We start from the raw sequence: 27,208 nt of genomic DNA on the forward strand, positions 1-27,208 counted from the left end.
GAACTGAGACGATGGTAACGCGTTTACAAATTCACCTATTGCTTTGGCATCCGGCTTTCTGGAGACTTACCAGAGTTTGTACAATGGCATGATTGGTTGCGTTCATATGGGCATTGAGTGGGAATGAGCACTCCCCATCACAGTAGTTGGCTGCGTAGCCCTTTGGAGCGATTATCCAGTCCTTTTTAGGAAACAAACAGAACGTGATTCAAATTAAAAAGTTGCCAACTTGCACAGACAACTGCATGCAATTAAGAGCAGCTGAAAATTTTCCACTAACTTTTTTCTTGAGGGTGAAAATGTGTTTTCACTGAAGCTATTAGGATTTGGGTTGGGATTTTTTTGTGAGCCATGACTTTTCCATGGGCACACTGATTTTAATGTCCAAAGAATGGGTCACGTCTATGCACAGCTTAACTGCCACGAACTAAAAGAGTTTTATTCCTAAAACTCTTGCTGGTTTGCCTTGTGGGGACTGTGGTTTGGATGGCTTTATGTCCCAATGTTTCCTGCAGGTTAGGCCCTCTGGATGAACTACCTTTCCTAGGCTGGTTGAATCACAGCCGTAGCCGGTGTCCCCTCCTGGAGAAAATCCTGTCCATGCCTGCATGCCAGGGAACTCCAGAATGGGAATATAAAACACTGATATGGTGCCTCACAGACACTAAACCTTACACAGGGACGCTAGTCTGCTAAGGCCACTGGGACGTTTTAGCTGCGTAACAGCTTCATCTCTGCCAGACTCCTAAAGGAGGGGCAGGACAGCCAGCCTGAGCTGCATGTGCAAGCAGGTGGCCCCGGTGGCAATCTGAGTGCCATGCTGTGGAAGAAGGCAATTCTTCACCAAAGTGCTCATAAAAACATTACGGCTTCTCTGCTGCTGACACAAAAGAGCCAAAGGTAAACTAAAAGCGCCACCAATTAGCAGGAGACATTTCGCCTCCCTTGGTGTCAGGCTCTGCAGGTCAGCCTGCAGGAGAACATACTGGTATGCTTCACGTGCACATAATTCTCAGATGATTTCCCCTTTACCTGGCAACAATCACCTGGGTTAGCCCGAATTTCGCTACAGCAGGCCTGAGCAGCCGGAGACTGCTGCTGCAGCTTTGCTAGTCGAGTTTGCTGTTTGATTGCTAACATGAGGATACCTGGGCGTAGCAAAACCACCTCTTCATTTTACTGTACTAGCTCACCCATAATTTCATCCCGGTAAACCAAGCTATTTTTCGTAAGACAGTCACTCTCCTGCTACAGAAGCCAGTACAGACCGTGTGATTAAATTTGCAGTTTAATGTGGTATAAGAATAAGGGAAGCGCTCTGCTAAAAAAACCTGGAGGAGTTTTTTTAGCAGAGCCCACGGTGCACAGCGACTGCAGGGGGCTGCTGCCCTGCCTCCATCCTCTCTCTACAACAAATAGGATCTGGATACCAGCTCCTGCAAATAGCCCCGCTGGTCTGTGGCCTTCCTTTGGCAGCATGTTACCTTTCTGCTCAAGTCTGCAACTAGAAAGGTAAAGGCAGTGCCGTCGCAACCATGAACTTCACAACTGGAACGCGCCTTCTGCCTGGAAGCAGGGCAAGGGAGCTAAGGAGGAGGTGGGAAGGCTGTGCACAAGTGAAAAGAAAAGCCACCAACAGGTAATGGGTATTGGAGACAGCACGCAGCCACAGTTGGGGCTGGGGGGCTGAAGTTGACATAAGCTACAAAAAATGCTGCTGTCCCATTAGCTGGGAGCGGACTTTCACGCGTAGGGTATTACAGAAGCCGCAGGGGCAGCTCTCGCCTCCTGAATCATAATCTGGTAAAAACATTAGCTGATAGAAATGGGACCTCCCTGAAAGAAGTGCTAAATGAAAGAATAATAATAAAAAAAATAAAAAAGAGAAGATGAGGGCATTCTTTGAAATGTGTTTGATGACACTATGTCCTGGTCCTAAATAACTTACTCTAAACAACTCTCTGGCCTTACAGTGTTGCAACTAAACCCAGGCTTCAGGCCACCCACCGCAGCCAGTGCTAATTGCGGGACAGGAGATGGAGGATTTCAACACAGTGGCCAAGGTTAAAATTAGGCTGATCACTATAAAAACCTTGATTTGGTTAAAATCACTGCTTAACATCAGATTTTTTCCCTTATCATTAGAAGTACACAGATATGAGCCCTTGCCCGTACCATGACTCCCGTGAGTGACAGAGGATGACTGTATACTTGAATCTCATAAAGTATCAAGCTTCCTCTGGATCTTATCAAATGTCACAACTATCAATATTTATTTGCCCTTCCCTGTGACTGGTTTTAGTGAGGAGGCACAAGGGACATTTTAAAGCATAATGGCAGCCTCGAGTGGAATTACCGTGACACTGTTTAGATAACATTTCATAACAAAATGTCTAGTTTACCCGGAGAGAAACATCACACACCTGCCATCCCAAGTCTTGGAAGCTAACGTAAAGCTCATGCTTTCTGCACGCTGTTTTTAAGTCACTGCTGTTGTAATCTGTTAAAAGAAAAAGAAGAAAACAGGAATTTAGAAAGTAAAACAGGCAGAGCATTGCTGGAGGGCACAGCTGGCCAGATGAGGGCTCAGCAATGAGAAACTGCCTCAGCAGCCAAAAGGAGAAGGGTGTTGAAGGGCATCCAAAGCAGGGCTGAAGCCTTTAAGATGCCTATGGGAACGGAGGCACCCAAGTCACAGTGACTTGGTTTATTAATTTCTTCAGCTGCCTTTAATAACTTGACAAGCAGTGCTTGTAAAACACCTCCAGTAAAATGACTTCTTAAAAATAAATCTGTGCCTTCAGCCTGGCACAGGCTCTATCCCTGCTGGCTGCTCAAACTCACCCCGCTTCCTCGGCCATGGTTTCCAACGCGTGCTGCTCTAGCTGGTAAGCTCAAAACACGCACGCTTACCCAGAGGATTACAACCCCAGGAAGGCTGATCATCACCTTGTGCCCCTGAACTGGTTAGCAGAAGTCCTTAAACAGCTTAGATGTCCCATAGGCAGTGAAGCCATGTCCCTGTTCCTCCCCGTGCCTTACCCCCAGCCTGCCCCGGACATCACACATGGCTTCATGCACCACCTCCACACTCTTGGACCTTATGAGCCGTGCTCTGAAAAACAAGTTTCTCCTTCCCATAACCTGCTTATCTATTGTAACAAAGGATTTGACACACTCTCAACATTAACTTGCTCCTTAGTGCTAATACTGCACATAAGAGTGGGGGGCACAGGGTGCAAAGCCCTGACCAGAGACCTTTCCCCTTGCCGCGGCGCAAGGTATGAAGATGTTTCGACCACGCAGGAGCTGCTCCCGATGGCCCTACAAAATGCAGCTTTTGACAGCGAGTGGAATTTCCCATCTATATTTGGAAAGAGAGGCGGCTCTGCACGGGAACACCTGGAACCGCAGGGAGAGGAGGAGCTGAGCCGTGACAGAGGGGCCTTTCACCCCTGGGTGGCCGCCACAAACGCAGCCTCGGCGGGCGGTGGCTGGTTTCGTCAGGCCTCGGGCGGCTGCTGGACCTCATCGCGGCAGCCACAGAAGCCACCTCGGGCAGCAGGGTGGCTTGAGCCCACGCTTCGTGCCTGGTGGGAAGCACGAGAGGAGGAGATGGTGGGAAATTCATCCGAGAAGCATGGGAGCCCAGGTCCCCGTCCCTGCAGTGACACTTGTCCCAGAGCTGGATCCAGACTGGCTGTGTCTTCCTCCAGTGCCTTACCCACAGCGGCCTCCTCGCCTCTCCCTTCCCTTCTTTCTCATCCCCTCTCCCTCTCCCTCTCCCCTGCCTCTCCTCTCCCTCTCTCCCTCTTCCCTCCCCTCCTTCTCATCCCTTCTCCCTCTCCCCTCTTCCCCCTCTCCCCTCCCTTCTTCTCCCCTCCTTCTCATCTCCTCTCCCTCTCTTCTTCCTCTCCCCTCCCCTCCCCTCCTTCTCCTCTCCCCTCCTCTCCCTTTCCCTCTCCTCTCTTCTCCTCTTCCTCTCCTCTCCCTCTCCTCTCCTCATTTCCAAGTAAAGCCGCTTCCATGATCAGGCAGATGCCACACACTGATGTTCCTGCCCCCCGTCGCCCTGGGCCTTTCGACTACCCAGCCCTCCCCAGCGCCCCTAATGCCGCTTGAAAGGGCACCCTCCCAGCGTAGCGTTCCCCAAACGCAGCAGCTGGGATAGAAAAATATTTTTAGTGACTTTTTCCTTGGCTCTGAATAAGCCTTTCTTTTTCTTCCCTTCACCACCACTCCCCGCTCCCCCCCCCGAAGTTTGGGAACTACAAATGCAAATATTTATTCAAAAGAAAAACTATAATACTAGAAGCACATCCAACTGACATTAAGGGCAGCACAGCATTACAGCTGGGTACAGTTAACACTGAGGTCTGAAAAAACCCTACACCTCAAACCTACCCTCCAAACCTCCAAAGATTAGAAAGTTGTTTTTAGAAGCAGTTTGGGTTTTAAACTCTAAGGATTGCATTTCAGACTTTCAATAGCTTCGCTTCAATCAGGGATTTAATCAGGTGAGCAGAGCTGGTTAACAGCCTGCTGCAGCATAAACATTCGCTCTTTCAGGAGCATTCGGTAGCAAGGACGGAGGCGAGTTTCTCTATTCAAGCTTTCCATTTTCAAACCAGACACAGCCCGTAGAAACCAGGGTGTGGTGGGGTTTTTCAGATGAAGCTTTTCAGGCCCTGGCTCAGCCCAGGAGCAAATTTCTAGCATCTGATGTTTCTAAATGATCTGGTCATAACAACGGAAAAAAATGAGCAGAAGATACTTTTAGTGGTCAAAGGCTTTCATTGAAGTACCTGCAAACACAACTTCATTGTTCTTCAATGGGAAATACGTTGTTTGCTTAGGGGAAAACCATCTGTGTTTGACAGGGAGTTACAGTGGAGTTGATCCATTCACAACCAAGTGGGCAGAACTATGCTACGTTCCAAATCCAGCTACAACTTACCCAAATCAGCTACAGGAAAGGGGAGAAGGCAAGGGTGGCAGAGGAAACAGGGGTGGGAAGAAAGGCTGTGAGCAATCACATAAGTTTAAGAAAACAAAGAGCTGCTTAACAAGCTACGTGAAGCAGAACATGTTATGAACGTGTCCTCTCTCACACTGCCCGAAATCGGCCCCCCCAAAACGTGCCCCGGTTCACTGGTTGGCCATTGAGTCACCCGATTCACCCTCTGCATCGAGCTCCGGCTATTCTCCATCAAAGGCAGACGCAGACAGCTCTGCCCCCTCACTGGCCCAAACTCAGCCTTCGCTTTCTTAAACGTCAACTTACTAAACATCCCCTCCCCTGGGATTTGCACTCTCCCTGGTTTAACCCTCACCCCAAGCCCCCCTGCCCTCTCTTCTTGTTACATGTTCGCCTACCAAGTCTACGGAATCTACTTTAGCCCAGCTTCAGGGGTATTACAAACCTTCAATCAACCCTTAGCAATGGCTTTCTGAATGAGGAAAAATATGCAGCAATACAGATGCACATAATAACGATCCATTCCTACGGTTCGGGGCTCGGCATGTGCCCTAGAGCCACATACATCCATTTATGGGCCTGGAAAAAAGAGGAATCCACACAGTAAAGGGTTTTTGGTGGGGAGCTAAAGCTCGCTGAGCTACTGAAGTTGGCCTCCACGACACATTTTCTCCACAGCCTGGAAAGCAGTATCAGCTACCCGAGTCGAGCGTGCTCAACTGTTTTAGCCCCAATTGCTGTTTGAGGTGGTTGGCAGCGCAAGACCAAACATCCAAGAGGGTACGCGTCCCTCCCCAGCAGCCCCGGGGGGGGACCCTGCGAACAACCTCCGTGGGGCTGGATGACGCTGCCACGACACGATCAGCAAGGATTGCTTGCCAGAGACCTTCAACAGCTCTGCGAGTTCAGGGAGCTGCTTTGGGAGCTCCTATGGGCTCACTGCGGGTTTAGCAAGTTCTTCTCTTTTTCACCCCCCTGAATGTACCAATTCAGAAACACTAAATGGCATTTACAAGCCACTGCATTTAATCCCACTGCAACCTATTTTGTCTAAAACAGAGATTTTTAAAAAAACCCAAACCCCTAGTTCTGCACTTAAAAATAACTTCCAGGACAGTGCAGTTAAAAGAGCACAGTTAAGACGCCTTCTCTCTGCGGCTTGTTTGCGCTGAACGTTGTCTGCCTTCACCAGAAGCCCAGTCTGACTTTCTGCGAGCACAGATGTTTCTCTTAAGGCCGGACACTGGCATTTGTGTTGCTGAAAGGGGAGAGAGAATAGCCCGACCCTAATGGTCTTCCTCCTACAGATACTCATGCACCCACCTTAGATTTCCTATAACCTCTCCCACATTAAGTGCTGGCAAAGAATATATAAATATTTACTGAGGTCGGTCCGTCTGAGAACACCCTTGCTGCTCCCAAGGTGCCAGCTTACCAAATTCCACATGGTAATTAATTGCATCTGTGGTCCAAAATAGCTTTGACAGAGGTCTCCAAGGCCAGCCCCTTCTTCTTGGTGTTTGACTTTGGTGATTTGTCCGGATAAAGCTGGTGTAAACTGATCACGCGGTTAATAACAGCCCACTTCACATGAAAGCGATCTGCTTGGGTGGGGAGAAGGAGAGATGTCGGGCTGACATGGACCCGCATGTGAAGGCAGAAACACCGGTCACGCTGCTCCTGTCCGCATCTGAGCGTGCTACTAAAGGGAAGATTGGATGCGAGATAATGATGTTTATTAACAAGACCCTTGCCACTGCGAAAGCATCTGGTCTTATTTGCCTCCAGTGTTTGTGCGCGCTGCCCTTTGCAGTATTTAGTTCCTGTACGTGCGGAGAAGTCTGCCTGGTGCCACGCATGTCTGCTGGAAGGAAAGGCCGCTTGGAAGGCCCCTCCATTTCTCATGGAGCACCTCACACCAGTCCCACAGGCCTTGGGGTGACTGAAGAGAAGGACCCCAAAAGGGGTGTTGCATGAGTTTCACTCAGAGCAGCAAGTGTAGCCTGAAGTCAGACGTTTAAATGCAACCCCCTCCATAAGGAGGGGCTGACAGGAAGGGATGCGCCTGGAGGCTGACTCACGGAAGAAGGGTTATGGCCACTGGACAAGGAGACAGCCCCATACAGAAACCGTCACTGACGGAGCAGCTGGCTGTGTGGCAGCCAAGTCCTTGGGCACGAGGGTCACCGTTCATTATGTTGAAGAGTCCCCATGTCTTCAGGTTAACTAGAGGGTCAGCCTGGAGTCTGAGAGCATCAGATAAACCCACCGCAAGACACGGCTGAGTGAGGGCCTCCAGATCTTACAGACAACGGCAGAGAAACACCTGCACGGTCCGCTCACCCACCTCACTCCTCCATGTCCTGGGCCTGACTGAGCTGGCGCATGATTTTCTGCCTCAACAGACGAAAATTACTTCCTTTTCTCCCTGTTCATCCTCCTTCTGCAGAAGAACAGAGCTTGGCTCCAGGAATGCATTGACGCAGGACTCTATGTCAAAGCAGTTTATAACCATGGGGGTTACTCAGTTCTGCTTTATATAAGCCAGTCACAATTACATATTTATAATACAGGGGAAACGAGCGTTCTTGGCAAAAAAATACAGACCATTGCGATTCTTATGCCATAGCCATAACCTCAGCATCTGAGCCCTTGGTACTGACTGCAGGACAACAACTGCACATCAAAGGGAGCACAGCAGGGTCCCAGTCCCGCACGTAGCAGCATGCCTTCACGTAACCACCCGGCTCACCAGATCTGGTACCAGCCTGGCAGCACACTTCGCGCTCTCCGAACTGCAGGAGTTGAAATGCTTTCCATATTTAGATAGTAAATGGGGCTTCGTTAAACATACTGCCCCAGCCCAACTCACAGCATCTTTTGGGAAAGGGGATCATTTTTGGACTGGAGAAAGAAAACCCTGGGTATTCACTAACATAGAGGAAGGAAGGCTCAATCTACAAAAAAACATCAACACCAGCCAGCTGCCTTGATGCCTTCTCCAGGAGAGAAACTGCCCTCAAGCCTGAACAGACAGTGGCAATCCTGGCTCAGGGAAGAGCACGGACCACAAATCTGACAAGAAGTTAAGATACAGTGGGAGAGGAAGACACACAGGAAGGGAGATGCACAAGAGGGGACCGCAGCAACCCAGTTCTCCGCCCGCTTTGAGTCCAGACGCATCAAAGCACCCTCAGAAGAGCAAGGCAGCCTTCAGGGTAACCCCCGGGCTCCCCTCCTGCTTTATCCTGAGGTGAACACTTCTCCAGCCCCACCGTGCATCATCAAGGCATGGACGTAGGAACCCACACAACTAAAAGAAAAAATCCCTGTGATCTCTTTAACACTAAAAACGCGTATCGGTCATCGGTGCCTCTTGGGCTATTAAATCAACCACTTCTTAAGAAAAACAGAATCCAAGAGTGTCACACTTAGAAAGGAAAATAAGCTGATGTAGTCTCTCTTTTCTAAACACAGAAACCAACCAAACATACATCTTAACTTTAAATTCCCCTCATCTCCCCCACCTTAAATCCACAGAGGCTCAACTATACCTTGTTGACTACTGAACTGCCAAATCCCAGGTTTTAAATTAAAGCTTGAAAAAGCCCTTGAGACCACAGAACGACCAGCTATTTTTTCCCTTTTTGTCTTTTTATAGTTTTATGACCTGATGTGTGGTGTAGTCAAGAAAGCAGCAATATAAAAATGGCCCTTTTTGCCCAATATATCTGCTCCCTCTGGAACTTGGAGTCACATCACCTGATTTAATAGTAGTCAAAACTTGTTTTTAGCACTGCAGCGCTCGTGGAGCTGGGGAGAGAAAGTTGAAGCCTACCCTGGCTCCTCTACCAGCACCACAAAAGAGCAACACAGCGAGTAACTTCCCCAAAGCGCTGTGAATGCATTAAAAAATTGGGTCTCGTAATGAATGGAGCGTGGTGACCGAGCCCACCTGAGTGGGAGAATTGCACGCCACCTGCGTAAAAGCCGGGATTATTGCTTATAATGCCCAGATGAACAAACTACCTATGCACTTGGCAAGCCCATCACACCGGAAAGTAGCCCTTGGAGCAGCTGTGATGCCCGTCTTTACAACTGCAGCTTGGAGGCCCCGATAAAAACCAGGACTGAAGCGGGTCCCAGCAATTGGGACCACTAGACGGCTCCACCTGTGGGGCTGGCAGAGAGCTCTCATGCCAGATTAGATGATAACTCCTCTGGCAATGCCACTCTGGCACTGGCCGGTGTCCATCGGGGAGGTGAGGCTGCAGGACCAAGTTGCTCCTCCCGCCCTTAAAATCTGTGAAGTGACATTTCAGACCCAACTGAGCCTGGCACTTGCATGGCACGGCATGGGAACCCACAGCCATGCTGCCGTGTGCACCACAAGGATACACAATGGCCCCTTGTGGCCAACTGCTGCTTGCATGCGCTAGCCCAAAGGGCAAGTCCATCACCATGCTGGGCTGGAGCAATAGGGCTGCATCGGCACATGGCCATGCCCAAAGCCTGGCTGCCAGCCCTAGAGGAGCTCCCAACCTGGCACTGGCTCCCTGCAGGCTCCCAACACCATGGCCAGCACAGGGCCACCTCAGGTGCAGCGTGGCTCACCCACAACCCAAACATGCAAGAGCAGGGGACAGCCTATGGATTCACAGCAGCTAAATTTCAGCAATGCTGGCTCATCTCCCCATGCTGTGTCTGGACATAGACTAAAAAATACAGCCGCCTCTCTTCCTTGGGGTATAGTCATTTCCAGACATGGGAAAAGCAGGGATCCTATTGGAAATGAAGGGGGCAGCATAAGCAAATTAATCAAGTAACTTGGAACGGGCTGAAATGTTTCAGAGGAGAGAAGGTACTCAATGAACTTGTAGCACTCTGATGCAGGGCAGAGAGTCTGGAGAAGAGACAAGACTTAAAAGACAGGAGACACTCAATTTTTTGTCAAAATTTCAGAGTTATGCTATTGTCCCATCAGCTCACAACAGCACCCACAAGGCTGCTGTACAACACCTGCAACATGCAACCCTTCCACGGCAAACAGGCAAGCCTCTTTGCCTGCCTGGAAATGCACTTCACCGTGTATACACCGCTGTTCTCACGAGGAAAAAAAGAAAGGATCTTGTGCTGTTCTACCAGCGCTTTTCCAAAGAAAACCGAAAGAGGACCCTGCTGGAAATGCATACGTGCAATAACACAACTCTCAGTGCACGCAGAGATGGAATCTTTTAAAAATTGCATTTCATGTGGTGTAATTCTAGGTAAATACTGCATAGCAAGCGCAAAATTCAGAGTTAAAATGCCTCGCCCCCCTGAATGCAATGTCTACAACTTCACACAGGGGTCTGGACTCCACTCTGGATTCAAGAGGACTCCTGTAAGTCTCATTATGGGATACTCTCTCTCTCCCGTCCCCTTGGAGGTGTCACCTGTTCCCCCAAGGAAGAGCATCCCACCTTACGACCCCCTTCTTGCTTTTGCACTCCAAAGCAAATAGAAACACTACGAGAAGTCGCCCCAGCTTCCAGACAAAATGGGTGTTGCGTGATTACCTGTGACACTAGACACCCTGGAAACATCCTGAGCCTGAGTGGAGCGGTTGCGACTCTGTTGCCTGCGCCTGCTCGTTGCCGACCTAGTGGTCCGAACATGGACTTCACTCACTTTGAAGAAGGCCACCATGAAAGGCTGTTTGTCATAAGGGCCATCTCGGCCTATAAGGCCTGCTTCTCTAGGATTTACGCTGAAACCTTGAAATCAAACAGAAAAGTGAGTGTTAGAGAAATGGTGCTGTTGGATTGGTCCATCCAGAACCATGGCATCCCCATGAGCAGCGTTTCCTTTCTTCTTGGCTCATGCTCTATTTCTTTTATCACTAAACACTCCCCTCCTGCCACCATGACCTATGGACATTTTTACGACAGCACTCCATCCATCCTGGACAAGAGGCTCCACCACAGCACCTGGCTCTTTGGTACCCCTATGGCATCTCTACTCCTGTTTAGGCATTGAAGAGGTATACAGATAGATACATAAAACACAAAGCCCAGCTGCGTCATGAAATTAATTCTGCTAATTCATTGTGAAAAACAAGAAGCAGAGATGGGATCAGGAGACCTCTATAGGGAAAGGAGAGGGCACAGAGATGGGATGCTTTTGCCAGGACAGGGATGGGCTCTCAGGCCACTGGAGGAGGGGGAGGCTGGCACTAACATTTCCTCCGGGAGAACAGTGGACAGTCTATCTGGTCTCACTTGACCCCACAGGTGTACCAAACCCCAGCATGAAGCCACAGGAAGAAAACATAAGGTTTGAGACTGGTTTCTATAGAGGAAAGATGTCACTGTCACCTTTTTGGTCAACTTCTGCCCATCTAGATCCTCTCCTTCCCCATCACTTGTCTTCCAACACTCAATTTCATGCTCTTTTGCAGTCTCTCCTTTCCCTTTCCACCTTTTGAAGTTTCTGTGGGCTGTGAAATGCAGCAGCCCTCAGAGGGACCAGCCCCACACAGCGACTGCATGGCTTCTCCAGCACAGGGCTCCCACCTCTGGTTTGATAAGATCCGAGCAGCGATGGCAGCCGCAGCAGCCATCAGGGCTGCCATAAGCCCACATGGGGAGGCACATACCCATATACCTGCCCTCTTCTCTTCCTCTCACCCCTAAACTTCATCCCACCTGGGATCCCGGCTCCATGCCCCCTTCCAACTCAGGAACTGGGACCCCTAACCTACCATCCACCACCTCATCCTGGTACTGTTCAGAGACACCTGACCTCATTCATGGGGCTGTCATGGGACAGCCAAGAAGCTGACAGCTCTCATGTGCCCTCAGATGCTTTGCTCGAGGTGTTGGCTACAGCTGCCTATGAAGGCAGGGTGCTTACTCCCCACATCACACCCAGACTCTGTTAGCACCACTTCTAGACAGCATCCAAGAGGCTCATGAGGTTACTCGCACTGATTGGCCCGTAACCTACCATCCCGGGTCACCACGCTCAGCTGCAGTCCCATGTTGTGCTGAGGGTTCATCACCCACATGTTACTGGTGGCGGTGACGTCAAACTCCAGCCAGCCCTCCTCCGAGGCCCATACCGCCCGCGTGTCCAGCAGGAACAAGTCAGAGGCCCTGCAGAGGAGAAGCATAATGACAACATTGTGAGGGCTGGGATTTTCTCCCCTGGCTTTCACTGAAGTAAGTGTGATGTTAATAGCTAGAAAAAACCCCAATCCTCCAAACCCGCCTGTTTTTATACAGTTTTGCCATGAGATGCACATACTTCTGCATGTGAAATACAGGATTACAACGGTTTTTCATCATTTTTGAGGCTGGAGGAAAGCAACCCTAGTCCTTAGGTCCGGGTGTTTATCCACCAGCAAGGGATTCGTAAGCCACTCTTCTTCCTGTAGAGTGTAACGCTAGCTGTGGCAGGACAGTGGTCAAACTACCAGCATTTCCAGGCATTCAGTGGCTTTAGTCAAAGGGGTTCCATGGTTTCATCCCACCTTCCACAACACAGATCTACCACAATTGACCAAAAAAAATAATAATCACCTAACAGGCCAAGCATCAAACAGTGAGGGAAAATGAACCTCTGAAGGTCTCTAAAGACATTTTTCTGAGGATTATCAATGGGGATTAGAGCTCATTGTTCCAAGGCTCTTGGTACTCCGTCTCCTTCATGGGCTTCAGCTTCAAATGCTATCAAGTCTACACCTTTGTTGCAGCATCAAATGCCCACCAAAAACCAGTTCGATGAAACCAGCTGGAGGAGCACCCAGATATATCCCATGTACATTTTCTCACTGTATTATAGGGATTACTTTCCTGTGTAAGAGCGCTACAATACAATAAATGGCCTTCACCTGTGGCCATCATCACAAAATGGATACCAGGTGTGAATCCCATCTTCACCTGTCTTTTCCCCCCTTTTTTTCTAACAATAACTTAATGGAAATGAGAAAACAAGGTACCTGTACCTTCCACCTATCAAAGGTTAACTTCAGAAAAAAACCCCACATTTTGATTGAGTTACATTTTATTTTTGGCCAACTACTATGTCATACGGCCCAGCAGCTTGGCTTGCATGAGATCACACATGGAAAAATAAGCACTTAAGTACATTTGGGCTCCTAGTGTGGGTATTTTTACAGCGTGGAGGCTTTCCTCCGCCTCGCTGGTAGCCGCACACTCTGCGGTTGACTCAGCAGCCTTTCCCAGAGGAGTCTTTGCCACCGCTTCTCCAAAGGGAATAGGGTTCAGGAACAACTCTGACCTTCACCTCCAACAGCAGCGAGTGGCTGGGGCTGGCCAGCTGCTACATGTTTTGGAAACCTTAAGGTTGAAAGATTTGGGCTTTCCCAGGCAGAGTATGTAAATTGAAGTGTTGCTTAAAGGAGACCACAAACAGCAGCTGCAGCTGAGACCACTCCTCCCCTCTCCAGGTTTAAGAGAGGAATGAACTACTAGATCATTCCCACCTCTGAATATGACCTACACGTTGGTCCTCTCCAATGCCTGAAATGGACTACATCTGAAAAGGGGTTTTCCTAGCGCCTGTTATGACCTTCCCCCTCACACAAATTGCTCTTTGATCTCCCACCTCCCCTCCTCTAAGTGCCATACTCTCCTCGGCACTCGCCCGCTCCAGAAAATGTCCCACTGGAACCTCCAGACCAGAGTAACTTTGGCACCACATCCTCCCAAACCAAACACGTCTGGCTGCAGAGCCGCTGGGAACTCTGTAAGAGCAAACCCTCATGAGCACTCAACCACATGGGATTAGTCAGGTCTACAAAAACATGAAGAGGAGGCTCAGAGTTTATATTCCCATTGCCTTGCATTTTGGAAAGACGCTTAGACATCAGAGAGCTGTAAAGCCTGAAAGGACCATATGGCATCATCTAGCCCATTCCCCTGAACTCCGAGCGGGATCAACTATATCCATGTGACTCCTGAGAGATGTTTGCCTGACCTGATCTTACAGACTTCCAGCCTTCAGGAACTCCACCTTCTTTCCAGGAAATTGAATTGGTTTCACTTGAAGCACTTATTTTTTATTTTTTTTTTTTGCTTTTCCCCATAATATCTAACTTAAATGCCACAACAACCTCCCCTTCTTATTAAAACAACAAAAACCGGCACCTTCAGTCTTTCCTTACAAGCCATGTTTTATAGACTTTGACTATTCTCATTGCTCTTTATAGACCCAACTCAGATCAAGATCTCACTGATGCTGAGTACAGTGAAAGAATACTCTTCATGCGCCTCACAGACTATGCCTCTATCCATACATCTCAGAATATGATTTTCGCTTCTCCACAAAACCCACACTGTTACCTCACATTCACCTCGTGATCTGCTATAATCCTTAGATTCATGCTACTGAACCACAAAGGACACAGTCACTTCCTGGGGTGCGTTTATATCACTGATTTTTCATGTTCAAATGCAATTGCAATTCTTCTTTCTACCAAATCACACTTTTTTTTTTTTCCTCAGATTGAACCTGAATCATTATTGGATTATTTAAAATATGGACATGCCTCCCAGTGGGTCTCCCCCATCTTGGAGTCCTCCCCAAATGCAATAAGCAAACTGCCTGACTAAAGTATAATTCTACCGAATGAGAATGCTCCACTTTATCCCAGTATGTCACGCTCAATTTGGAAGGTTTTCAATTCCTTTGTAAAATGCAGAAAAACGAACAACTGAGTTTTCCAATCCAGCTAACTCTTTGCAAAAAGTTTCATACAGGACTGGTTTTCAATCAGCTCTGCTATTCAGCTGACTTTTGCATTGTTCGACCGGACGAAGTCCACACTGAATGTTCACCCCACAGGTACCGTAGGTCATAGTAGTAATGCTAATAGGTAATACATCCTAATACTTTCTGCTTAAGCCTGTTTTTAATTAATGTTTGTCACCCAAACCTCACCAGGCTGCACAAAATTGCATATAATTTCTTACTAGTTTTGTTTTTGGCATGAAGGTTTTAAAAAAAATATTCAGTCACCTATTTCCAAAGACAAAATTGGAGGGGGAAAAAAAAAATTTACTCACATAAAAAAGAATCTCAACTATTTAATTCAGAGTCTTTAACCATTCCTTTATTTTTCAGAACAGAAACGTTTCATGTCCTTCCTCCTTTAAGAAAATCACCTCAAATTTGGCCAAGCAGTAAGTACTTGAAAATTGCTGCCCACAAAGGCTCAACAGAGATTCAGAGCTTAGCAACAAAATCCTCTGGACTTTTTGTAGGCAGGGAACATACTTTCCCCTCCTTTCCCACTTGGTAAACCAAATACCATGTACCACCTGAGGGAAATCTGCTCTTCCCTACAGTCACATGGCTGAGAAGAAACGTCCTTGCTACTCCTGCAAAAAAGCTGGACAATGTATGATCTTGCAACAGAGACTGGGAGATCTCCCAGGCTGGCCGCCGGTGGAAGGGAAAGAATATCAAATTAGATAGGGAAGGTTGAAGGATTTGCTGCAGTCATGGAGGATACATGGACATGCAAGGACTAGATGGAGAGACCCTGGATAAAAGGAAAAAGTCTGCAGAGAAAAGGGAATAGAAAATACCCATGGCCACCACTCCTCTGTGAATCAGGCCCGTTATTCCCAACTCAGCATCCCTCTGCTTCTAGAAGAAGTCAGGAAACTACTGGCATCTTCCTGCATCAATGGCTCACAGAGGGCTACAACTTGCTACTGCTGCCATTTTTGGCAACACAGCTGCCAATGTGGTGACAGACGTCAGCGATGTGAATCTCACACTTCCAGTCTTGCCCCAGTGTTCACAGGGAAATGCAGCCGCACAACTGCATTTCCCCCCCACCCCCAGTTCTGCTTTCTGAGGACACATTTATTCCGTTCTTCTCCCACTAGGGCTGCAAAAGAGAGGCAGGAAGCATGAGAGCTAAAGCTGCTGCACAGCCTCGAGGGAGGTGATTCTACCCCTCTACTCCACTCTGCTGGGACCCCACCTGGAGCCCTGCGTCCAGCTCTGGAGTCTTCAGAACAAGAAGGACCTGTTGGAACAGGTCCAGCAGAGGGCCACGAAGATGATCAGAGGGGTGGAGCACCTCTCCTATGAAGATAGGCTGAGAGAGTTGGGGTTGTTCAACCTGGAGAAGAGAAGGCTCCAGGGACACCTTATAGCGGCCTTCCAGTACCTAAAGGAGACCTACAGTAAAGATGGGGAGGGACTCTTTATCAGGGAGTGGTGCAATAGGACAAGGGGTAACGGTTTTAAACTGAAAGAGGGGAGATTTAGATTAGACATTAGGAAGAAATTCTTTAATGTAAGGGTGGTGAGACACTGGAAGAGGTTGCCTGAGGAAGCTGTGGCTGCCCCATCCCTGGAAGTGCTCATGGCCAGGCTGGATGGGGCTTTGAGCAGCCTGGTCTAGTGGGAGGTGTCCCTGCCCATGGCAGGGGGGCTGGAACTAGATGATCTTTAAGGTCCCTTCCAACCCAAACCATTCTATGATTGTGGGCTGTTTTCGGCAGGGACCATTTTTGCCATCAGTGTTTGCTTAGCAGGCCCACACTCTATGGCCCTACCTGTTGCAAAAGTTGGAGCACGCACAGCAGACGAGCAGGGGATTCCAGCAAGCCAAGGGGCGGTGCTGGAGAAAGGAAAAAAAACATCTGAAAATAGCAACTAGACCTAGCGGAGACAGTTGACCCTCATCAGTATATGCATCAGCTTCTCATCTGCACAAGAACAACGCCATTAGCTTCACCCTATAGCCATGCCAAAAAAAAGAAGTAGTTTAGGAAGTAGACAGATACCATGCTGAAGAGTGCTACACACAAGTAGATGCAAGCCCATAGTCAAAGCAAAATCTGAAGAGTGGACAAGAAGGTGCAAAACAGACCATATACCGAGCAAGCTGCATGGAACAAAGTATTGAATTTCTAGTCATTACGCGATGACATCGATCCTGTGCAGCGAGGCAGGCAGTGGCCTTCCAAGAGAAAGCACGCAACCATGCACATGGCCACGTCAACAGAAGGATATCAGAAAACTTCAGCATTTGAGAATAACGGAGGCAAGATGAGACCTGAGGGAACAGGAAAGGAGCATGAAGAAAGCAAAAAAATAGATAAAGAAAGGCTGGAAGAAATGCATGAGCCAGCATCATTGAGCAGAGAGGGAGCATTTGCTCTCAGCACAGGCTGAAGAAAGCGGAGTTAGTCCAGAGGTTTTATGCACAAGCAACCCCATGTGCCAAGGACATCACAGGACCTCTGGGACCTGCACAGCAGCACTTTCAAATTCAGTGTACAGGAAAGAAATTTCATCACCAAAACAGGCAGTTTCTTAACATCCTCTCTGCCTAACCCTGCCTCTGGGTTTTCATACAGCTACTGTCATCTCATTGTCACTATGGTGCCTGACACTCTCATCTTTATTTCCAGTGTGCCTAACCACCTGGATGAGTTCAGTCAATGACTTCCATAAGAACGCTGCTGCAGGCATAATATCTATTAACCTTAGATTATTGAAGGGAAGCAAGTAAATGGGAGAAACTGCAGCAATGAGCTGAAAAAATTTTCCTGAGACAAGAGAGGACATTAAATGGGAAGAGGCAAGTTAGAGATTCCCAACTCAAAACAGGAGCTCTTTGTTCTGGATCAGGGCCCTAAAGCACGGTCTCAAGTCCCAAGAAATAGATGGGAGTGTTTCCATGGCCTTCAGAAGACTCTGGAGGAGGACGGAGAAGAAAAGGTCAACGGAGGAATCACAAGTGGCTGCAATAAACAGAAAGAAGTACACAGTTTACCAGAGAAGTATAGCCTGTGTAATTCAGAAGGCAGGATTTAGCTCCAGTGTCCTCAGAGAGCGAGATGATTTGTCAGATATAAATATCAAATATAGCTACTATTCTGAACACTGGCATCCCAACCATGTACTCAGGGCATTTATAGGAGAAACAGCTTGCATTTAATTTCAGTGCTTTTTTCCCCCTGTAAGATAAATATTTTGTTAACTGAAACCTCTGTGTAAACCTTTCAACAAAATGTCTCTGGGTGTTAATTCTCTTTAATTGAACACTAATTAGATTAGAATTTAGTCAAATTAGTAACCAGGTCAAGTGGTTAATCTTAGTTACTACTTAGTGAAATGTTCGCATTAAAATAATTTCTCTGTTCTGGGTACACATTACAACATGGAACTTTGCTACAGGAAAAACACCAAAGCTATAAAAAGCTAAATTTAAAGAAGCATCTGTTGAACTAGGTTTTTTACTTTCCCACCCTCCCTGGCCTTCTTTCCCCAACCAGGCAGAAGTTTTACCAGGGAGACAGTGAGAACAAACAGAAATCTCACCTTCAAAATGACCAAGTTAAAGGTCTCTAATTTTAATTACGCATCTCGGAACAACATTTTTGGCCCAACTTCAAAGCTCGCAATTACCCAGGTGTTTAAAGGATTGTTACGCATCAACAGCCATTTACCAAAGCATTAATTACTATAAGTCTCTAAAACTTTCCTCAGCTGAACCTTTTTGTTTACTTTTCTTCAAAGACAAGTTGACATAATAGTCTAGACTGCCTAGCAGCAGTTTCTCAAATGGGAATTTTGCACAGAAGTGTGTGGGATTTACATTTTAATTAACGCACTTTCTAAACGCTCTTCTCTTCTGCGTACCTCAGGATCTGAGTCTTTAGTTTGCACTGACATCAACCTTCCGTAGAAGTTATCCTGCGTATAGCAAACTAGCAAGATTATTTGTTCTTGTCCACTAATGATGGACTAATAACTGCCCTCACAAATGACTCAGTCTTACAGAGTTGAACGGAGCTCCACATAGATAAAACTTTGAGATCACAGCCTTTGCAAACCTGTAGATCCATCATCTTGCAGCAGATGTAAGTGCTACTTTGAATTTAAAAGTGCTTATTACTTATAGAACAGACTGTGTGTGAAGCTCGCACAGCATGAGGTACTGCCAACAAATGCAATACAAACCCTTAACGACTTAGGATGTCTCAATGGCCATTACTCCAAAGATTTAAAAGCGCCATACAAAATTTAATCAATCAGTGCTCGCTTGTACAGAGAGCCTCGGGCAAGGGAAAGCCAGCACCTGGAATGAGCTGCCAGGGAAAGCAAAGGCAGTCTCTATCATTTTATGAGAAGAAGCGAGGCTCAGTTTAACTGTCCTGAAGAAGCTATACCATCTGTGGGCCAAGGGACAACGAGAGACATGCATGACCTATAAGAGCTCCTTAGAAACGAGGAAGGAAATGTTAAGAGCTGTCAGCCTGCAAACGAAGGTACTTCCAAGGTGAAATAGAAGACCAGCAACTGGGCATTAATTTGCAGGGACTGACAGGGAGGAAAAAGCACTAAACGGAGATGCCAGGACACTATGGAGGGGGGTCTGCAATTTGGCACAGGCAGAAAAGAGCCATCCTGGATGCATCCAGACATGAGAAGGCACCAGAAGGGACAGGCAGGTAAGCTCAGCTTCTCGCTGCTCGCTTACCAGCCTCATGCCACCACCGCTCTGTCTGATAAAAGCTCCCCCGGGCTGAAGAAGCTGTCCTGTATCACCGCGGGCATAGCCCCTGGAGATTAAAGTCTGCAGGGGTGAGAGGTTAAGTCTTGTAGACTCACTGGAAAAGCAGCAGGGTGAAATATTGGTTTCAAGGCTGCATCCGGCAAAGAGTAAAAGATCAGAGCCTAGAGCTAGAGGATGTGGCCTCCCCGTGCCAAATCCCTGGTAATCCCCAGCAAAGCCAACACTGATATTTGAGTGCAAAGGTGTCCCCCCACATCCAGCTCAAGGTCTTGAGCTTCACAGCTCTGAGGAATTAACATTTTACCAATAGGAATAGTGAAAAAAGGAAAAATCATCCCAAGTCACGGGGATAGCAGATGCGTTTCTCATTTTCGTGACTATGATTTAATGAGACTACAGGGTATTGCAGCTGTAGTGATGGCCACAGTACTACACCTCAGAGTTTAAATGCAGTCTGAGGCATAAAGATGGGGGAGAGGGCAAAGGGGTTGTATTTATCTTTGTCCTTTAAGAAAAGAAATAAGGCACTGATATGGTATTCTTTGGTTTTGGTAGAAAAAGCCAGCTGGTTACAAAAGGAGTAAGTTTCATCCAGAATAACTTTGACTTTTAAACTACTAAAAACCAACCACTCTAAAACACAACAAACTGCATACCCACAGTGGGAGTTGCACTGAAATGCAGACAGCCGCTTCTCTATAGCATCATGGAAACAGCTCTATCATATACAAATATATGCACACTATATACAAATCTGACCCCAACTTGAAACAGATTGATGCTAGTTTTGTCATTTGTATTACACAACCCATTCCAAAACCCAGTTGAGGACGGTTATTTATTTTCTAAGCTATAAACACTGCCGGCAAATCAATTTGCCCTTTAGATTAGGAGCTCGGATCACATTTGTATAAATATCCTGTTGCAAAAAGGAAGACTTTATTACCACTGTAACTGGCAGCTAAAATCCAACCAGTGCCTTAACCCTTAAGGAATTGTGTTCAGCAGAAGAACAAACTCCCCAGGCGGTCGCTTTGCAGGGCACACCTATGTCCACAGGTGTCTTATCATACAGGAGGAATCTTTCTGCACATCAAGTCCTCATATTTCACTCTGGGTGAAAACGAAACTGTTTAATAAACTTTGACCATTAAGGTACCGTATCTTCCTTTGATCACTAACACAGGCCACTGTGTTTTTCATAGATCAGTTGTTTGGACAGAGTGGGAGTGTTCTGAGGTCTGCATTAGCAGGATATTTACACTTGAAAACATACTGATGATCCAACCCAAGGACTAACATCTTTGATCAACCATAAACTAGTCCTGACCTGACACCTCTCTGGGTGAGAGCAAGGAATTTTTGAGAAAGGAAAAGAAATTAATGAGCTGTTTCCAGGGACAAACTCATTTCTTCCATTCCCTTGCAAAGGTCTTGCTTACTTGGCAATCCACTCCCAAGAGGTACCAGCAATCACTGAGGGCTTTGCTGGTCCTTTCACAAAATCAGCGCTGCACCTTAGAAACAAGCCCACGTGCAGGGCTTTAGCCGTGCATCGGTACCACCAAACAGAGGAGAGTCGAGGCTGTGCAGCTCCTGCCTGCTGAAACTAAGCTCCCCCTCAGATACGGCCAAGGTGGGACAAGCACCTGGAAGCTGAGCCCACTTGTCTTCCTAAACTGGGTGCTTTGGCAAATCTCCCCACTTTCTGTGCATACCAAAGGAAATAAAAAAGAGAAATCCCGCCCTGGCCTTCAAATGGCACAGTCTCTTAACCTCTGGGGGGTTGGAAGCTGAAGGGCAGCAGCATCCGGCGGATGTGTCACCCGTTCCCCCTCCCACCTCAGCCCCTACAAGCCCACAGCCCGTTTTCAAAACCCAGAGCCATCCCCCTCCAAGCAAACCAGAGGTCACCTCAGCCTTGTTTGGTGAAGCCTCTTCTCCACACAACCCGACACGCGTACTGCTGACGGCTGCCCACAAGGCTTGACCTATCCTGAGGATTTCATTAATCTCTTCGCAGCATCCCACTGACAACTCCAGCAGTTTGTGTTATGACAAAACGTGGCCGTTAACTGTGGTTTGGTTATAAAACAAAAGCCTAGTTTCTAGGCACTATTTTTTTTACCTTACGAAAGGGTGGAAGGAATGGGGAGATGAAAATATTACTGACACAAGTGAGTCAGTATTAAAATGTTTTCTTTTTTAAGAGAGAATGTACTTAGACCACACTGTCCTCAATGTGCGTTTCACTGCCTGAAGCCTCTGCAAGTATCCTCTCCGTATTTCTGATGGCTTTGAATGAGAAGAGGGTCAAATTTATCCCCGAAGGTCATGCTATTTCAATCAGCATTGATCTCTGATTGTTCGTGCTCTCTCTGCATACACCCCTATCCAGGAGACCCATTTAATCCTTGCTTTTAGCCTTGTCTACAGTGGCAAAAATCAGTTTGATGATTTAGTAAGTGGTAGAAATTTTAGCCTCAGGCTTGGTTTTGTTTTTAGCCATCAGGGAACGGCCAGCAGTGCCTTGCGATTCCGTGCAGCAGCACGCACATCTGGGCTGGAGTCACACGCTCACGCTCTTACTGTCCAGATGAGCTTTTTTTTTTCCCCCTTTGCTCAAGTAATACTGAATTAAGCCACTTCATTACACTTAATCAGAGCCAAGGGATACTTCCAGGCTGTGAGCTTTGGTGAAGATTTGTATTTACTGAATCTTTCTCTTATCTCCTGCCCTCCCAAGTTCATTTCTTTGAGAGGTGCAGCCAGGTTTCTTTTTCCTTGGATTTTTTCCCTCAGAGATGCATGCTGCCTTTCTTTTACGGACTGCCGGTTTAAATCCATACATGCCAGCTGCCCTGTTAAGAATTACTTGTGCCCAAAAGTATTTTTTTAGCTACCAATAATCACTTCAGACAACTGTTAACCTCATAAAAGCCAAGATTAACATGGTGACTTTGAACTTGCTCTCAAGACTGCCAATGTTGACTGAACAGGCACTTTCTGTGGCCTTCAGAGACAAATTTTCCTGACCAGAAGGAATATCTGTCAGCAGAACAAGATGGAAAAAGGTGCTACTTCAACTCCTTCTGTATCACCTGCTAGTTTACCAGCTAGACTTCAAGATCTGTACAGACTCTTTCTTATGCAATAAAATATCACCAAATGTCAGGAAACATCAGGCTGTTACTCAAACCATTATTCCAAAGGAAGTGTGACACAACTTTTTTTAGTTTGGGGGTTTTGTTTTTTGGTTGTTTTTTTTTTTTTAAGTCAAAGGCAGCTGTTATTTTCTGGCTCATAAGATGTCTCCTAGAATGCAACAGAAGCCTTACAAACATTTAGCAAGTTCCTTCAAAAAATAGTGGTTTGGGCTTTGGGGGTTTTTTGGGTTTGTTTTTTTTGTTGTTTTCTTTTTTTGTAATTTAACCTCCTAATGTTCTTTACAGGAAAAGAAAACATGGTATTCCAAATTAACCCACTGAGACAAAAGGGGGAGAAAAAAGCACTTTGGATTTTTTTTTCCACACAGTAAAAGCAAGTGAGCGAATTGATGATCAAAACCCAAAACCACGCAGAGAATACAGCTCCTTAAGGCCTACCAGAAGAATGTGAGGCATTTTCCCCCTCCATGCAGAGATACTAGTGAACAGCTAAATACAACTTTTTAGTATTTGTTTTCAAGAATGTTTGCAGGCCAAAGTCCACGCGGCTGCACGTTTTGAATCTATAGCAGCAGCAGCCTATACAGTCAGAAACCTCAACTGAAAGTAATACTGTAGAGTTGGTGAGCAGCTTCTAGTATCTTATTTTAACGGTCTTTTAATATCTGCATAATTTTAATATATAGGGGACAATTAACATAGGTGACAACTAACATACACTTTTATATACAGAAAAATACAAAGAATACTTACATATGCACATATTTCTACCCAAACACATGTTTTCATATGTGCTTTTATATTTCACGTGTACATGAAAGAGTCCTTTAAGCTGTAAAAGGGCGGAGAAGGGCACGTCCTTTTTACAGCTTCAAGAACCTGTGAGCCGTCTCTGTGCAGATGGTGTGACAAGTCCCACAGACTCACCCGAAGCCCAAGTTTCTTTAGCCAAATGTCTCCCTCCTTCCCACCAGTAAAAATAAATAAATAAAGAAGAAAAAGAAACAAAAAAGGGAGCCTTGAGGGACTGGATGAGTCAGAGGTTAGTAACGAACTGCAGACACTCATCCCTGGGTCAGTGGTTCACGCCTAAGCCCATGTCAGGAGGGATGGGGAATTGCTGGCAGTCTGGACCTAGAGGAAGCCGCTTCACGATTCCCAGTCCCGATGGCAGGATCCCCTCGGCACGGCTGCCGGCAGCGGCAGGAGGAACGTGACAGGAGGGAACTGAAAGACCCAAAAGACTCGCCAGCTCCAGAGAGAGACCACCCTGGTGACCCCCATCCGAGCTGCTGCCTCTGCTCCATCCGTAGGGAGGTCTCTAGCACCCAGAGACGCCCAGCACGTGCGGACCACAAAGTGCCCAGTGCCAAAGGACGTGTGTCACAGCACAATCTGATTTTGGCATGTTTCTGGCATGGTATTTTAAACAAAGATATGAGGTGCCAGCACCGTTGCTGTACAGAGATCTAACAGCCGTTTTTGGAACAAAGAGTTCGCAAATTGGTTAGGAAAAGGGTACATTAGGGGCCATATCCTGTACTTTTATTCTCTTTCCCGCAATGCATTACTTGTTTGCACAGTTTACCCTGAAAGAAGGTTATATACATCTAAAAGTTGACAGTTCTCCTTAGAAGAGGCAACCTCAGACCTGACGTACTCTGTGCTCTGCTTTGGTGACCAACCTAGAGCAGCGCATCGATCGCTTCCACAGGCACTTGGCAGAGGTTTTCCTCCAGCTCCAGAGGTGGGCTCTCTACTTGTGAAATCTAAACCAGACCAAAACTCAGTATTTTTTATTCAATGTGGCTACAAACGAACAATACAGCTAACATCTATGAAATCTGCGTGACCGTCTGGACTTCCATCAGCTCTTCAAGTGGGTATTGACGTAACATCCTAACCAGCAAGCACGTTACCCCAGGAGGCACTCCAGCAACCCGCAACTCGAAGCACGAAAGGAACACTGACCTTTCAAAACTAACACCTTCTTCCCCATCACTTATATATCTGAGTATTTCTCTCCATTTCCCTGAAGGCCATGCTCCCCACAGAAAAAATGATTAACTAATGATGTTGCCTTCACATCAGCAAATCATCAAAGGCGGATCTCCCCAAATGGCATTAATGGAAAGGCTGGAGAAAGAAGGACCAGAAAGGAAAACGCCCAGGAAGCCTTCGCAGAGGAAAGAAATGGAGATTTTTTTTTTAAACACTGTTTTTTCTGGTCTCTTTTTTTCTGCCTGCAGCAGAGGAACAGTTAAAGGTCTGACGCATTTCAGCAGAAGTAATGAAACACGTTTGTACCACAGCATTACTCTGACATTTAATTGACCTCGTATTTCCATCTTTTTTGCCTTGCACGATTCCCCCATCAGAAACGTTACCCTTTTTAATCACTCCATTTACACTTGTTTGGACTTACACGTCACAGTTTCTATTCGGCCTCTTTTTTACCTCTGTCATTGCCACTGAAAGCCCAGGAATGATTCTGTACCCGTGGTCAGCATGCTGAATTTTCTTCTGCTTTATTTACTTTAATGTAAGTCCACCTGAGAGCAGGTCGAGTTTGCACTAACCACCAGAATTTTTGAAAAAGGCTATGCTTTTTATGCTGGTAGTGTTAAGATGAAAGGGTATATGTGTATTTCAGTACGCAAGAGCAATGCCAGCAAAACAACTTTAGCTTACAAATCTACTGCCTCACGTCAGATTCTTGCTCTACTTAAAGACAACACGAAGGTTGCAGCTAAGTGACACCCTAGGCTACAATACCGTGGACTTTCTCAGGCTGAGGTCCATTTTGCACTCTGCCGTGCCCATTTCCCACACGGAAAGGGCCATGCAATAGCGCAACCCCGTTAATGTGAACAAAACCAGTATTTATTATAGCAGTCCTCTCAACATGAACGCACAAGCTCAGCCCTCCCCAGGAGAGCGGCTGGTGGCGCAGAGCGAGCCCCCTCTTGCGTACCTGTTCTGATGTTCCTGCAGCACTTGGTAGATGCTGATAAGGAAAGTTTGGTTTTTAAAGCTCCCCGCCACGCAGTCCTTGTAGATCCGAAACTCAGCGGCTGTGACGGCCTCGCCCTCAGGAATCTGAGACAAATTAAACTTGAACTCCTTGTGGTGCCGCTGGTGAGGCGTGAACTCCTTGTCATACTCAACTGCAGATGGGAAAAAGAAAGAAAAGGAAAAAAAGGAACCGTGACTAAAATTTAACAACAAAAGGTTTCCACATACTGCCACCTGTTCCTTAAAAAAAACAGGAATCTTATTTTTTTTCTCCAAAGATAGCCTTGGCAAGTGCCAGGAAAGCTTATGCAGCTAAAGCCTTTCAAATACAGTACTCGGAAAAGATGAATGTTCACCTTCTCTAGCCAATGCCTTTGAGATTTTTTAAAGAAAGGCCAGCTTTGACAGGTGAAATATAACTGTGCGTGTGCCTCCTGTGCGAAACTCTGAAGCTGTGACTGCCCCCAGCATTTTCCACCTGTGAATCTCCATGTTCTTTACAGCATTTCCTTAAGCCTCGCACCCCCCTTACAACAGAGGAGACAACTGGCTCCATTTTGCTCTAGCACATGAAGGCACAGACAGAACTAAGTGCTAGCACCAGGTCAACCAATTCCCTATCTGTCCTAAAAACTGCTGGCTTCTGGCTCCCGGGTTTGTGCATTAGCTGTCGGCCTGCCTTGTGAGCACAGTAAGATTGACCCTTGAAATAAATGTAATGTTAAAGTTAACCAGAGCTCCCCTTCCTTTTACAGAAGCTTATTTAAGAATAAGAGAGCTGAGGAGGAGCGACCCCTTTTGCTTTTTGGCTTTAGCCCTCCTCAGGTACGCTATCAGATATAGAGTTTAAGACAGATGCAAACCAGAACCGCTCCTTCTTCATGCCTCAGGACTTGCATTTTCTCTGTTTGAGGCTCCCTTTGCAAAATCTGCTTCTAGTCCCACTCTTGTATTACTTGATTACATGGTGGTTTAGTCTGACTTTGATTTATTGTTCATTATTTCTTCTAATTGTCTATTAGAAATTGCTTAAAATATTAACATATTATATAAACATACAAAATTACATCTTCAAAGCCCCGATGGGAAAAAAATAAAACCAAAAAACTGTTCCCACCAGTGCAATTGAAGAAGTGTATGTCAATGATGAATAAGTCGCCATTATATTATCATTAGGGACATGATTACATTCAGAGAAGACGGCGAGGGAAGTACAGATCACTTTTGTTGCTACCCCCGCTTAAGACATCAAACTGCAAAGGCATCCATGAGCCTCCCCTCACAACATCCCATGAGGTAAGCAACAATCCCCGTTTTACAGCTGGGATACTGAGTCACCAGGAGAGTGACTTGTCCAAGGACAGGCAGCGGAGGCTCGTGGTAGAGCCAAGAACGACGGCCAACGTGCTTGAGGTTGATTGCTTTACCCACAGGTTACCTCCTTGGAGAGCAGATACGTCTCCTGGCCGCTGGAAAGAGCCTACGGAGATTTTTCCT

General features: G+C 46.8%; 1 protein-coding gene across 1 annotated transcript in view; it reads right to left on the reverse strand.

Moving 5' to 3' along the window:
- BMP6 (bone morphogenetic protein 6) overlaps positions 1-27,208 on the reverse strand; it is a 97,482-nt gene that overhangs the window by 3,067 nt on the left and 67,207 nt on the right. Inside the window, exons 2-6 of the mRNA XM_074575990.1 lie at positions 25,671-25,863; positions 11,966-12,114; positions 10,537-10,734; positions 2,424-2,500; positions 71-181 (exon numbers count right to left, since the gene is read on the reverse strand). Coding sequence (XP_074432091.1) covers positions 71-181; positions 2,424-2,500; positions 10,537-10,734; positions 11,966-12,114; positions 25,671-25,863 — 728 coding nt within the window. The remainder of the gene's footprint in view (positions 1-70; positions 182-2,423; positions 2,501-10,536; positions 10,735-11,965; positions 12,115-25,670; positions 25,864-27,208) is intronic.

The sequence above is a fragment of the Larus michahellis genome, chromosome 2 (genome assembly GCF_964199755.1).
Source record: "Larus michahellis chromosome 2, bLarMic1.1, whole genome shotgun sequence".
Taxonomy (NCBI): domain Eukaryota; kingdom Metazoa; phylum Chordata; class Aves; order Charadriiformes; family Laridae; genus Larus; species Larus michahellis.